Source organism: Eubalaena glacialis, chromosome 11 (assembly GCF_028564815.1).
Source record: "Eubalaena glacialis isolate mEubGla1 chromosome 11, mEubGla1.1.hap2.+ XY, whole genome shotgun sequence".
Classification (NCBI taxonomy): domain Eukaryota; kingdom Metazoa; phylum Chordata; class Mammalia; order Artiodactyla; family Balaenidae; genus Eubalaena; species Eubalaena glacialis.
Genome location: NC_083726.1, coordinates 59,708,919 through 59,721,969, shown reverse-complemented (window position 1 = coordinate 59,721,969; position 13,051 = coordinate 59,708,919). Strand labels below are relative to the sequence as shown.

The 13,051-nt window shown below is 54.3% G+C and overlaps 1 protein-coding gene across 1 annotated transcript in view; it reads left to right on the top strand.

The window, feature by feature from the left end:
• LRP1 (LDL receptor related protein 1) overlaps window positions 1-13,051 on the top strand; it is a 79,377-nt gene that overhangs the window by 8,773 nt on the left and 57,553 nt on the right. The window contains exons 2-6 of the mRNA XM_061205131.1: window positions 9-131; window positions 2,652-2,789; window positions 4,866-4,985; window positions 6,277-6,405; window positions 6,526-6,789. Coding sequence (XP_061061114.1) covers window positions 9-131; window positions 2,652-2,789; window positions 4,866-4,985; window positions 6,277-6,405; window positions 6,526-6,789 — 774 coding nt within the window. The remainder of the gene's footprint in view (window positions 1-8; window positions 132-2,651; window positions 2,790-4,865; window positions 4,986-6,276; window positions 6,406-6,525; window positions 6,790-13,051) is intronic.

Genomic DNA, 13,051 nt, shown 5'->3' with positions numbered 1-13,051 from the left:
GCCCCCAGTCCCTAAGACTTGCAGCCCCAAGCAGTTTGCCTGCAGAGACCAGATCACCTGTATCTCAAAGGGCTGGCGCTGTGATGGTGAGAGGGACTGCCCCGATGGATCTGATGAGGCTCCCGAGATTTGTAAGTGCCTTTTCTGGATCCCTCCCCCACACCACCGATTTATGCCTTTTCCTTTTGGCCCAGGCAGTTTGGGATGAGGACAGTTGAGCTCTAGCCTGGTGTGGACCTTGCTCTATGATTGTTTGTACATGACACAGCTAAAACTGTCCTCTCCCCCTCTTCAAAGAGCCCGGCATGGTGCTTGGTGTGCTCAGAAATGAGCTCCCTCAGCTGCTATACCCCCAAGCCAGCCAGAGATTGCGTTCTCTGGGCTGACAGCTTTGCTGGAAGGAGAGGGTCCAGGCTCCCCTCCCTTCTGGCTCATCCCTCTTCTTCCCACCTCTGAACCTCCTGATCCCTGATGAGTGCCCCCAGGTCTTGCTGGGTCCCCTTCCTGTCCTCAGGCTCCCAGGCCAAAGGCCACTGGCTCTTGCTCAGTCTCTGTACCAGAAGCCCCACCCCTGCACATTTCCCGCCCTCCCCCGCTCCCCCTGCCCTCCGTAAGTGGTGTAATCAGAGGCAGCTGTTTAAACTGGGAGAAAGGTCCCCACCCAGGCTTTACCCTGCCAGTGCGGGGGAGTGGAGGACTTTCTGGCGGGACCCTAGAGTCCTGGGCAGCTGGCAGAGTCTCTCCCCTGCTGGGCTAGTCTGCGCTGGGGTCTAGGGGACCCTGCATTCCTAGGTCTGTCTCCGTTCTCTCTCCGGCTTTATCCTGTCCCAGCACCATCTCCACACCCTCACCCATAATTATTAGGGGTAATTTTAGGGCCAGAAAGGGAGCCACCAGTTCTCTCTGCCTCACCCCCATACCCTGCCCTGGAGGTGTGGGAGCCAGGGATATTCTGCAAGTGTTTGTATGGGGGGGTGGCTCAGCCTGGAACATCTTCTTGTCTGATGCCGTCTTTATGCCCCACATTTCTGACCCCAATGCTTGGCGTTAGGGATAAAGAAAGCCATGAGGAAGGTCCAGATCTGGCTCTTTTTATCCATCCTCCCTTTAATTTGATGTAAACCCCACCTTACACACATCCCCACACTGTCCCCACTCATGCACACTCCTGGACCCATCACACCCACACTCAGCCCCTCCCGGGCACTGACTCACTCGCCTCCACCCTCCCCGACATACACAGACAGAGGCAGATGCTGGCACAGACACGCTCTCACAGCAACGCAGAGTCAACACTCTGAAATGCGGATGCAGAGACACAACCTGCACTCAGACAGGTGCTCCCAGACACTCACACACAAACCCAGACTCGCTCCCAAAAGGACATGGAAATGCACATACTGAGGCCAGAAGCACCAGCACACGTGGAGATTCACAGATTCACCCTCACTCCACACCACTCTGCTCCACGGTACACACCTCCCTCACCTGTGCATGTGGACTCCTACCAGGCACAGGCAGACAGGTGCACTCACATACAGACACTCTCTCACACCCTGTCCAGGCTTGGGAGCCAATGGGCAGTGGTCTGTCTACCAGCCCACAGGTTCAGCCAGCGCCCTAGGTCACCTGGCCTCCTTAGAATCCCCTCAGGAGCTCTACCCTGCCCTCCCCCCAGCCCATCTTCTTGGGCAACAAAGGAAGTACCAAGACATCATCAGTGGGCCACAGTCTTTGACCGTTTCCAAAGCCTTGCATCAGGCAAGCTGCTCTGGGGCTGGGGGTCTATAACAGTGCATCCAATAGAAATATAATGCAAGCCATGTACACAATTTCGAAATTTTCTGGTTGCCACATTCAAAAAGGTAAAAATAATCAGATGAAATTAATTTCAACTTTATTTTACCCAGTGTATCCAAACTATTATCATTTCAGTATGTTATTTGTTTAACAGTATTAATGAGATCTTTTGCATTCTTTATTGTGGCTGTGGTATTAAGTCTTCAAAAGCCAGTGTGCATTTTATTTTATTTATTCATTCATTTGTTTGTTTGTTTTCGGCCATGCCATGTGGCTTGCGGGATGTTAGTTCCCCGACCAGGGATTGAATCCAGGGCCACGGTAGTGAAAGCACCGAGTCCTAACCACTGGGCCACCAGGGAACTCCCATTGTTTTTTGTTTGTTTTTGCCAGTGTGCATTTTATACTTACAGTTGGAACTAGTCACATTTCAAGTGCTCAGTAGCCACGTATGATGCTGCATATTGAGAAGTGCAGTTCTAGAAGACTTGGTCCAGCTCTCAGCCCCAGGCTCTGTGACCTGGGGAGCTATGGGAAGGAGGTGTACTTTGTCTCCTGAGTGTAGAATGTGAGGCATTGGGGTCCACAGCGTGGGGCATTTGGGGAGTGGACTCTGCTAAAACCTAGTTCTCCCCTCCACCTGGCGGCTCCCAGGTGTGTAGCTGCTGTTGGGAATGGCATAGGAGAGCTCGAGGTTGAAGAATCTATCCAGGCCCTAGGCCTCCTGAGATCTAAAAAGTGCAGGTGCCTGAAACCGCAGTCTCAGTTCCCCACCCCCTCCCCCAGTGAACAACTAGGCAGACAGCCTCTGTAGCCAGCGCAGTCATGCTGGCCTTTCCATCTGCCCCCAGGTCCACAGAGTAAGACCCAGCGATGTCAGCCGAACGAACACAATTGCCTGGGCACCGAGCTGTGTATTCTCATGTCCCGCCTCTGCAACGGGGTCCAGGACTGCACAGATGGGTCGGACGAGGGGCCCCACTGCCGAGGTAAGGGCTCTTCCACCTCTCCTGTCCCAGGTGGATGCAGTGAGTTCTCCGGTGGGCACCTGACAGGTTTGGAGGCCCGCCATCCAAGGACTGTCCTTGCACCTTTGGGGAGGATGAGGCCTTGTCCTGCTCCCCGGGCACTTCTCTGTGTGTGCTTGGACATGTCACTACATGTCACTCTCCAGTCCCCAGTTTCCCACCTGTGAAATGAGAGCTTTATACTAGATCAGCGTTTTTGTACTTTTTATTTTTGTAAATAGCGGGGTCTTTTCTTCAAATGGTTTCTTACATGAGTATGAACAGAGAAGAGCAGATGCTGTGATTGAAGCTGGGGTGGGGGGGTTCTGGAGCTTTGTCCCCCTGCCTCCCCTGCCAGGGCCCCCAAGGGCGTCCCCTGGGAAGTGCAGATCTTTGAGGCTCTCTGAAGTTGCTTGATGGGAAAGTCACCCAGGCTGAAGAGGGAACTGTAGGATGATAGGTCAGACTTCCTTCCCACCTGCAGCTCAGGTCACCAGCTCTGCAGTTCTTCCCCTGGAGGTCCCCATGACCCAGGGAGAGTCTGGATCTCACTTGAGCGATGGGAGAGATTCTTTGGGGGCAGGGGGGACAGGCAGGGCCTCAGGCCTGTGAGTCAGGGAATGGGGACTTCTTCTACTGCCCTCAAGGTCTGGGCCTGGAGCAGAAGCCTGGCTTTGTGAGGCCCTAGGCAAGCCCCTGGGTGTGGGGCAATCTTCCCTGGGGGGGGTGGGGACCGTGTCCTGTGCCTGTAACGCGTGTCAGAAAACATCTGCCTGTGGGAAGAGACACATCTGGATCCTGTTCACTGAGGGCAGGGAGTGTGGAGCAAGGGAGTTTGTGGAAGATTTTTATCCTTTCCTTTGGTTGATTCTGCATGTTTTCGTCTGAAGCTCCTGGAATGGGATGCAGAGTGTGGGCCTAGGGGCTGACTTCAATTACCACGCACGTCCCATCTTATCGGATGGCGCGTGTTCAAGTTTGCTTGCTTTTGTATACCTGGTCAGTATCAAAAACAACCAAGAACCTCAAAAACCTAGGGTTTGAACTTCCTTCTCTGATATTACAGAAGTTGGACCTCATCATCCTCCCACCCCATATCCAGAAGAGAAACTCTTTTCCAGATTTTCCAGAACAAACACTATTTCCACCCTGTGTTGGGGGAGGCTGGACAGGGCAGCACATTCGGGCTCTCGGGCAGAGATGGGGAGGAGAAGGAATAACCGGGGCCTGGCCCCCGATCCCAGCTCCTCCTGGCAGGCTTAGTGCCTCTAAACGTCTTAGCATCTCAGGCAGTGCTCTCTCCTAGGTGGGAGGGGGGGAGCAGGGGTGTGAGGCAGCTGGACAAAGGGGTCTTTGTGGCCAGGCCGCCTGGCCCCATGCAAGGCCATTAATTGGGTCGCTGGTCTGGGGGGGCAGCTGCTCTCCCACCTCTTCCCCCTCCTGTCTCATTCCCTTCTGTCTCCCCTATGGAAGTGGGTCAGTGGCAGGAGGAAGATTAGAGAAGGATCCCAGGGGAGCCAGTTTTGCTCCTCCTTCTCCTATCCTCTACCTGGACCTTGGGCCTTCTCTCTGAGGCCTCTAGGGCTCAAGGGATGGGTTGCAGGGGTGCTTCTAGACAAGAGCTGGGGTGCTGCACAGAAAGACTCGATTCCATGCCAGCTCTTCACCCTCAGCCCCAAAGCCAACATTGCAGTCCTCGGGCAGTGCAGGCAAGAGGTATGTGAAGGGGATGAGAATCACTGTCCCCACTTCCCGTTGACCCCAACAAACTACCAGAACCCCTCTGCATGCGGACAGAGGGAGTCCAGGGCAACCAGAGCAGGGAGATGTGGGTTCTAAATCATAATTGGCTGTGTGACCTTGGACCTGCCTTATACCCACCCTTGGTCTCAGTTTCCTCACTGGCACTATATTTTTTAGAGTCGATGCTTTGTAAGCCCCTTCATCTCTGACACTGCAGGCAGCAGAAGTGGTTTCTGAAGGGTTGGGGGAAGGTTGCAGTCTGGGTACAGCTGCCAGGTCTGGAGGCCTGAGTACGTGTCGCCTGCTCCCACACAGAACAGCGAGGACAGTGCTCTCATCTGGGCTGCCAGCACCACTGTGTCCCTACACTCAGCGGGCCCACCTGCTACTGCAACAACAGCTTTCAACTTCAGGCAGACGGCAGGACCTGCAAAGGTAAGTGTGCCCGCCCGCGCATGCTGGGGGTGAGGGGTAGTGGGCCGCGCAAGACAGGAGGCGGGGTGACAGGCCTTAGAGCCTCAGGGCATGACTGTGGGCCCTAACCACTTGCTTCCACCAGACTTCTTAAAAGTCATCTTAAAAATTATATAAGTCAGGGACTTCCCTGATGGTCCAGTGGTTAAGACTCCACGCTTCCAGTGCAGGGGGCGTGCATTTGATCCCTGGTCAGGGAACTGAGATCCCACATGCCGTGCAGCGCAGCCAAAAAAAAAAAAAAAAAAAATTATATAGGTCATATGTGAGTTTTCTTGTAAAAAAAAAAAAAAATTAAAGCATTATAGATAAAACCAAAGTCCCCTTTGACAAATCCTCTTCAGTTCTGGTCCCTTTCCCATCTCTCTGGAGGTCAACTCTGTTACCAGTTTGCTACTTCTCTGTCCAGGCCTTTTTCTGTCCATGTATACATGTACTCATGGAGAATCTAATTGAAAGTACTGTTTATGTGCATGTGATTTTTTTTTTTACATAAATATCATACTGTACATATTTTTTTCAATTTTTTCACCCAGTATGTTCTAGAGATTTTTCCATGTTTCTATGTAGAGATCTACCTCATTCTTTTAAAAACCACTGTGATGTATGACTATTACCACAGTTTACTTGGCCATCTCCCTTTTGATGCGTAAGATGTTCCCAGTTTCTTCTGTTACACACAATGCAAACTTTTCTGTTTTAAATTTACCTCCCTGGGGTCTTTGCACAAATGCCACCTTCTCAGTGAGGCCATCCCTACTGCCCTAAAATCCCACCCCCAGCGCCTGCATTCTCTGTCCCCTTTCTCTGCTTAATATTTTTCCATAGCACCAGCCACTTTCCATTGCACTAGCTCCTCTAACATGCCATTTACCTTTTTGTCTTATTATCGTAGTAACAGTATTTCATTTATTATCATAATTTAAGTTTTATGAGGGCAGCAATTTGAATCTGTTTTATTCACTGATGTATCCCCTTAGCCTAGAACAGTACCTGGCACATAGTAGGTACTCAAGAAATCTTTTCTGAACGAATGGATAATATGCACGTGTGTGGCTATTTCTCCAGGGTAGATTCCAAGTCTGGACTCTCTAGGTGATAAAGTTTCCACATTTCTTATTGTAATAGATTCTGCCAAACTGTCCTCCGAAGTAGCCATAGGGATGGACACATCCCTGGTGGTGTCTGAGGGCACTCCCTTCCCTGCCCTTGGCACGCTGGAAATGACCACGCTCTCGCCTTTTCCCGGCAGACTTTGACGAGTGCTCGGTTTATGGCACCTGCAGCCAGCTGTGCACCAACACAGATGGTTCCTTCACGTGTGGCTGTGTGGAAGGGTACCTGCTGCAGCCAGACAACCGTTCCTGCAAGGCCAAGAACGGTAAGTGGGGTCACCCGTGGCCATACAGCTAGGCGCCCTCAGTGTTGTTCCCTGATGGGGAGTGGCCGGAGAGGTCCCAGGGCCACTTGCTGCATTGACCCTTCTCTCCTCCATCTACAGAGCCGGTAGACCGGCCCCCTGTGCTGCTGATTGCCAACTCACAGAACATCCTGGCTACATACCTGAGTGGGGCCCAGGTCTCTACCATCACACCCACCAGCACACGGCAGACCACAGCCATGGACTTTAGCTACGCCAACGAGACGGTGTGCTGGGTGCACGTTGGGGACAGTGCTGCCCAGACACAGCTCAAGTGTGCCCGCATGCCGGGCCTGAAAGGCTTCGTGGATGAGCACACCATCAACATCTCCCTCAGCCTGCACCGTGAGTCACCTGCTCCAGCTTGGAGGGCAGGGAAGGGCAGGGGAGACGGGCAAGACAGAGCCTGTCTGGGACAGAGTCAGAGGGATATTCGGAATGACCCCTGTCTGGGGCAGGAGCCTAAACAAAACCCCCTGACGGAGGCCGAGGCAGGGGGTTGCACATGATGACACTTGTTTGGAGCCGGGGCAGAGTTATGGCTGTGCTTCCTCCCCTCTCTCTGAGCTGAGTCTCTGATGGCTCCTGCATTTCTGCCTCAGGGCAGAGAAGGACCTCCCAGGAGAAGTGCCCGATGGGGGCAATAACTGGTCAACCTCCGGGGACCAGGGGCTGTCCCTTTTCAGAGAGAGGAGTGTTGATTAGTCCACAGAGGGGCTTTCCCACACAGTGAGAGCCAGAGCAAGGGAAAGAAGAGGCCTGGAGCCAGAGGAGCCTTGCTAAGTTGTGGCTGAGGGCAAAGGAGCCGTGGCCAGGCTGGGTCCATCTCCTCTTCCATCATTTCTCTTGGGGGCATCTCCAGAACGGACTCCCTGCTGCAGCATGGCTGTAGGGGTCCTGAGGCTGTTTCTAGGGGGCTTTGTGGCAGGAATGAGCCCAGAGGAGGAGTCGTGAGCGCTGGGGCCACGTGAGCGTTCTCAGATATCCTGGATGTTCCCCTTCGGGGCTCCCTCCCAGGCCATGCTTCGCTGTCTCGGAGGTGGAAGATGGGCTGTCACTGGGGATGAGGCCAGGGCATAGATCCACTGCCTGGAGCCGTCCTGCTCATCTCAGATGCTGCTACATAAACAAACAAAACATCTGGCATCATCACATTTCCAGGAAATGCACCACAGGGCTGAGGGGGGAGGTCTGGCCTATGGTTGATCTCACCCCCGGGAGAGAGGGTAACTTGATCTGTGACCTTGAGTAAACCAGAACTCCCTGTCTCTGCTTTGATTTCCTAATCTGCATAATGGGTTTGAGCTTGTCTGGCGAGATCAGATAAATTGCAGAGAAAGCCAGAAGTAACTAGAGGCCAGTGCACACAAGGTTTAGGATGGTAAACCTGGGTCCTGTCTAGAAGATCTTGAAGTTCCTTCTCTGGGTCCCCATGTGATGATCCCCACAGAAGACCAAAATACCAGGAGGACACAAGGGCTTAGTTTTTGAGGAAGTAGGGGTTCCTCCAAGAGCCCTCACCCTCTTGCAGCCTCATTGTGTGGTCCACACCTCAGCTGCGGCCCTTCCACAGCATCCCAATAGCTGTTGGTGACCAAGGCTCACCTGTGATAGACCTGTCCTCCTTGGAGTGCTGGGCTGGGGGCTGCTACGCCTGGTTGGCTGAGCTCTTGAGGGGTGGGCAGTCGTGGTAGGTAGGGTAGTATTAGGGTGAGACCCCATGAGACAGCTGCCCTCTCCCTGTTCCTTGTCGACAGTCCCACCCAACAGGCCTGTCTGGGCAAACAGCTCCAGCAGTTCCCTCCCTGGCCCTGCCTCAGGGCAGCCAATGGGCTGATGAGCTTGTGGGTAGGTGGCTGGCGGGGGTGCCCTGATGGGAACCTTTTTTGCTCTGGCCTGGCCCCTCTCCTGCCTTCCTCCCCAGGAGAAGCAGGAAATAACCTCAGGTGGGTACCCCTCCCTTGGCAAACAGAGCCTTGCCTTCAAAGTCTGCTAGATTCGTTGGGCCCCTCTGGGGCAGAGTCCAGGAGGCCAGAAGAGACCGGAAGGTTCTGGGGAGAAATGCTGCTGGGGCAAATGAATGGGTTCCTCTTGCCCCAGCCTCTGTCCCTTCCTCCTGCCCTACCCCCACCCCATGCCCCATGCCGCCTGAATGTCTGGCTGTCACCCTGAGGATGGTTGTTTCGCTCTCATCCCAATGTCTGGCTGTCACCCTGAGGATGGTTGTTTTGCTCTCATCCCACAAACTAATTATGGGCCCTGAGCTGAGGATGTCGGAAGTGTCTCTCTCCAGCACCCTCCCCCTGCCCCCAGTTCATCCCCCTTCCCAGGAGAGGCTGATGGCCTGCCCTGGTGTGCAGCGTGGCTGGTCCCAGGCACTCACCTGTGCAGTGGGTTGCCGGCCTGTAATTAGCTCCCCCAGGGGCAGGAAGAAGAAAGGCTGCTGCTTTCTCCTGCTTTCTCTCTGCCCTCTGGAGGAGCCCTCCCTGCAATCATGCCATTCTTGGCTGACCGTGACCTCCGTCGGATCCCTGGCCTGAGCCCCATGCAGGGGGGAGGAGTCTGACAAGGGTGAGGTGCTGGAGCCCAGAGCCCAGAGGCTGAGAAGCCCGCCTGCTGGTGTGGGAAGAAGGGGGAGCCTGCCCTGGAGAAAACTCTGGAAACAGAAATAGAATAGAAAGAAGGAAGGAGGCCAGGAAGTGAGCCTGTTTCACATGGGTCCTCGGGTATTTGTGAGCCAGGCCTGCTCAGCCCTGAGCCCTCGGAGGGCCCCTCCCAGGCCTCACAGTGGTTGGTGCGGCTTCATGACTGGCTCTGTGGAATAGGCTTAGGGCCGAAGTCCGGCCTTTTCCTGTCTGAGCCCAGCTCCTTCCCTCCGTTTCTACTCAAGAGTTGGGAGAGACCCACTGACCGCATCCTCACTCGTTCTGACAGGTGTGTGTGCGTGTGTGTGCATGCGTGCCTGCGTGTGTGTGTGTGTGTGTTTTCATCCCTTAACAGGCTGGGCTGCCAGCCCTTCCTCCCCCAGCCTGTGTCTTGCATTGGCCTGGGTTGGGGGGTGGGTCTTAGGAATCAGTCCTCATCTCTTCTCCTCCCTCCTGGGACGTAATTCCACGGTCCATCCTCCCCTCTGCCGCTGCCCCAGCAGGACGGGGAGGTCTCTGAGGACTCTGAGCCCATGACTAGAGAACATGATGGGGTGAGCCAGGAGACCCTCAGGGAAGACCGTGGCCCACCCCTCAGGGTTTACTACTGCCTTTCCCAAAGCAGGAATGCCTTGATTTTTAGGTCGTGTATGGACTTGCATTTTTTATTGTTATAGTTATGTTTTTATGTAATACCCATTAGGAAACTCCTACAACTAGCATATCAAATCTATGATTTCATAGATTGTTTAGGATGCAGCAAAATAAGAAAAGTGAGTTGATGTAAAGAAATGGTAGGTAAATGGTAAAGCAAGCTGTGCATAAACATGGCAAGCATTTTGAAAGTGACAGACAAAAGACTGAAGTTCTGGAAACCGAGGTCCAGAGGAGTTGACAGGCCTGGCCTGCCCACCCTACCCCCCACCTCTGACCACCCTCTCAAGGAACCTCAGGCCCTGTCCAGCCCCCTGCAGGGCCGCCCCTGGGCGGGGCTGGAGGTCAAGTCTGCTTGACCCCCAGCCCAGCCCAGCCCTGCATTGTCTAGGCTTCACTCCTCTGACCTGTCCTCCCTGAGCTTTGAGGCTGTTTCCACTGTAGAAAGAATGAGCACAGACTGCAGGAGCGGGGCCCTGGGAAGATGTGTGTGTGGTGAGGGGAGGTTCTGAGGTTGCAAATAGAGGCCTTGAAGGACATAAGGTTTGCTGAAGTCACTTCGTTTGGGGCTGTGTATGAGGGAATGCTCTGGAGGGGCCCTCGGGGGTCCTAGGGTTTGGAATGCTCTGGAGGGGCCCTCGGGGGTCCTAGGGTTTCTTCCCTGTACCATGCTGCATGGGGAAGGAGGAGATAGGAGGGGAGGCCCAGAAAAGGCCTTCTAGGCTGCAGGCTGCAAGGTTGCGAAATGGGTCCCCAAGTCCAGCTGGCCAGCTTCACTTTTCCCTCCCTCTCGTGTGTGTGTGTGTGTGTGTGTGTGTGTGTGTGTGTGTGTGTTTAAAATCACAACAGGAAATAGGGCAGTGATTTGTCTAGAGAAAGGGCAGAGAAAGAGAGAGTATCTCCTCTGAGTCTGATGAACTGGCTTCCCCGCTGGAAGGGGAGCCGTGCTCCCACTGAGCTGGGCACCCAAGGCCCTCTCAGCCCCCACCCCAGCCTACAGAACATTTCCAGTGTCACAGATGAAAACTGGCCACCTGCTTCTTTGGCCTTTCCACCCATTGGGTGTCAGAATATTGGGGGGCTCTTGCCAGCCTGCTCTTGGCCTTGGGCCCCCCGCATCCTGGTGCTTTTGCTTCCCATTCCCATTCCGAGTTTCCTAATCATTTAATGGCCCTTCTCTCCTCTTCCTGGCCAGGCCAGCCCTGTGTCTCCCGGCACAGCTCCAGCCCAGTCCTCTCCTCCCCCGCTGTCTCCTTGAAGTTGCCTCTCCACCCAGCCTGCTCCCAACAACCCCCTCCCTGTTTTCAAGCCAAAGGAAGTAACTTAAGCAAGAGAGATGTGTTTTAGAGCCCAGCAAGAATTTCTCAATAGTGGGAAGACCCTTGTTCTGATTCTGAATCAGAGTTGCAGAGTCCAAGCATCTCATCCCCGGGACCCAGGACTGAGAGCCTGTGTGGACCTGGGCCAGTCAGGGGAGGGGAGCGGGGCTGGAAGTACAAGCGGGGCAGGAAGGGAGCCCAGGGACAGAGCTGACCCAGTGTGGCTGATCCCCGGACCTGCTGGTGGAACAAGAAGAGCTGAAATCAGGACCCAGCAGGAAACAGGAGTGTGAGGACATGCCATTTAGCAAAACTTCTGCCAGGCCTGCCCAGTGGTCTCCTCCCTACCTGCAAAGGCCCCGGGCTCCCGAGCATCTCCCCCAGCCCTTGGGTGAGATCCCAGAGTGGCTCTGACAAGCAAGAACGTTGCCTGGCAGACGTCTTGTCCCACTGTCTTAGACATCCTCAGGCCAGAAAAGGAGGATCCTGGCAGTAGAAGGGAAGGAAAAAATTAAGTCCCAGCTCTAGGACAACAGAGTGAGCACTCAGCATTCACCAAATATTTGTTGAATGAATCAGTACGTGTGTGTCAGGCGCTGGGGACAAAAATGAAAGACCTGCCCTGCCCTTACAATATTTGTAATCAGGTAAGCAGGCTGTGATAAAAGGGGCTTATGGAAGCCTGCAATACAGAAATTTTCCTTCTGGGGGCCTGAACTGTCTTGAAGAATGAATAGTAGGTGTCAGCCCCAAACTGCCCACCTGGAGGGCCTACCTTCAGTCAGGAGGCCACAGGGCTCTGGCTGGAGGTACAGATGGAAAAGGTAAGGAAGGATGGGGTTGAGGTGAGGGAGGATCATGCAATGGTATGAACAACAGCTCCCATTTGTGGAGCGTTTATCATGTGCCAGGCCCCGTGCTAAGTGCTGTTAATGCACCATCCCATCCCAGATCAGCAGACTGAGACTCAGAGACATCAAGTGACTTGCCCATAGTTCCACAGTTGGAAGGTGACAGAACTAGGATTCACACCCAGGCTGTCAGTGTCTGGAGGCTGTCTGGGCCCAGGGCAGAGCAGAGTGATGGGAGAGGCAGGGAAGTTTCTTGGAATAAGGGCAAGAACTCAGTGTGTTCACTGGGGATGTGGTTAAGGTAGAAATGGGATTTTCCTTCCTCGTCCAGGGACCTGGTACCCTATTCTGCAATCTTTAGGTGTGTGGATGTGTTGGGGGATATTTCCTCAAGGCATAGAGACTCTCCTCCTTCCCCAGAATTATTTTAGGAAGAGTGACTAGAATCCTGCGGCTGAAGTTAGGGTCTTCTTAGGAATGGGCTGGGGGCTGTTGTTTTTGGAAAAGCAGCTACCGTTTAGGGAGACACCTCTTGAATGACGTGAAGGATGGCAACGTCGAGGAAAGCTGGAGTGGTGGCGAGTGCCGAGCGCTGAGCATCAGGGTTGGGGCACAGGGAGGGCTCAGCAGTTACAAACACACAGCCCAGGTCTATTTTGGGGCCTGGAACTGAAAGTCCTTTGTGATATCGAAGACAGGCTGTGGTCTATCCTCTGTCTCATTACGCTCGCAGCTTCCTAGCCTCCTTCTCTACCCTGGGATTCCTACCCCTCAGCCTCCAGACCAGCCACACACTCCTCCCATCACCACACAGCATCCCTCCCCTTGGGTTTACAGGATTCTCCTGTCTTCAGGATCTGGGGCCTTTGGCCAGAGAGCCCTTGTGGAGGGTGCTGTGAGGTGGATCAGTCCCGAGAAGGCTGGGCCACGAGGGGCCAGCTGCCCTCTGGGCGTGTGGAGACAGAATGTCAGGTCCTCCAGGCCGAAGCCCAGGACTCCAGTTGCCCCCTCCACGCCCCGGGACAGGGGGCAGTGGCCCAGACACTGCCTGCGGGGAGCCCGGGAGGGAAGGTGCCCTCTCCCAATTTGAGCCCGTCTCACTACACTTGGAATGGGAAGAGTGGCCAAGCTTGTGTGT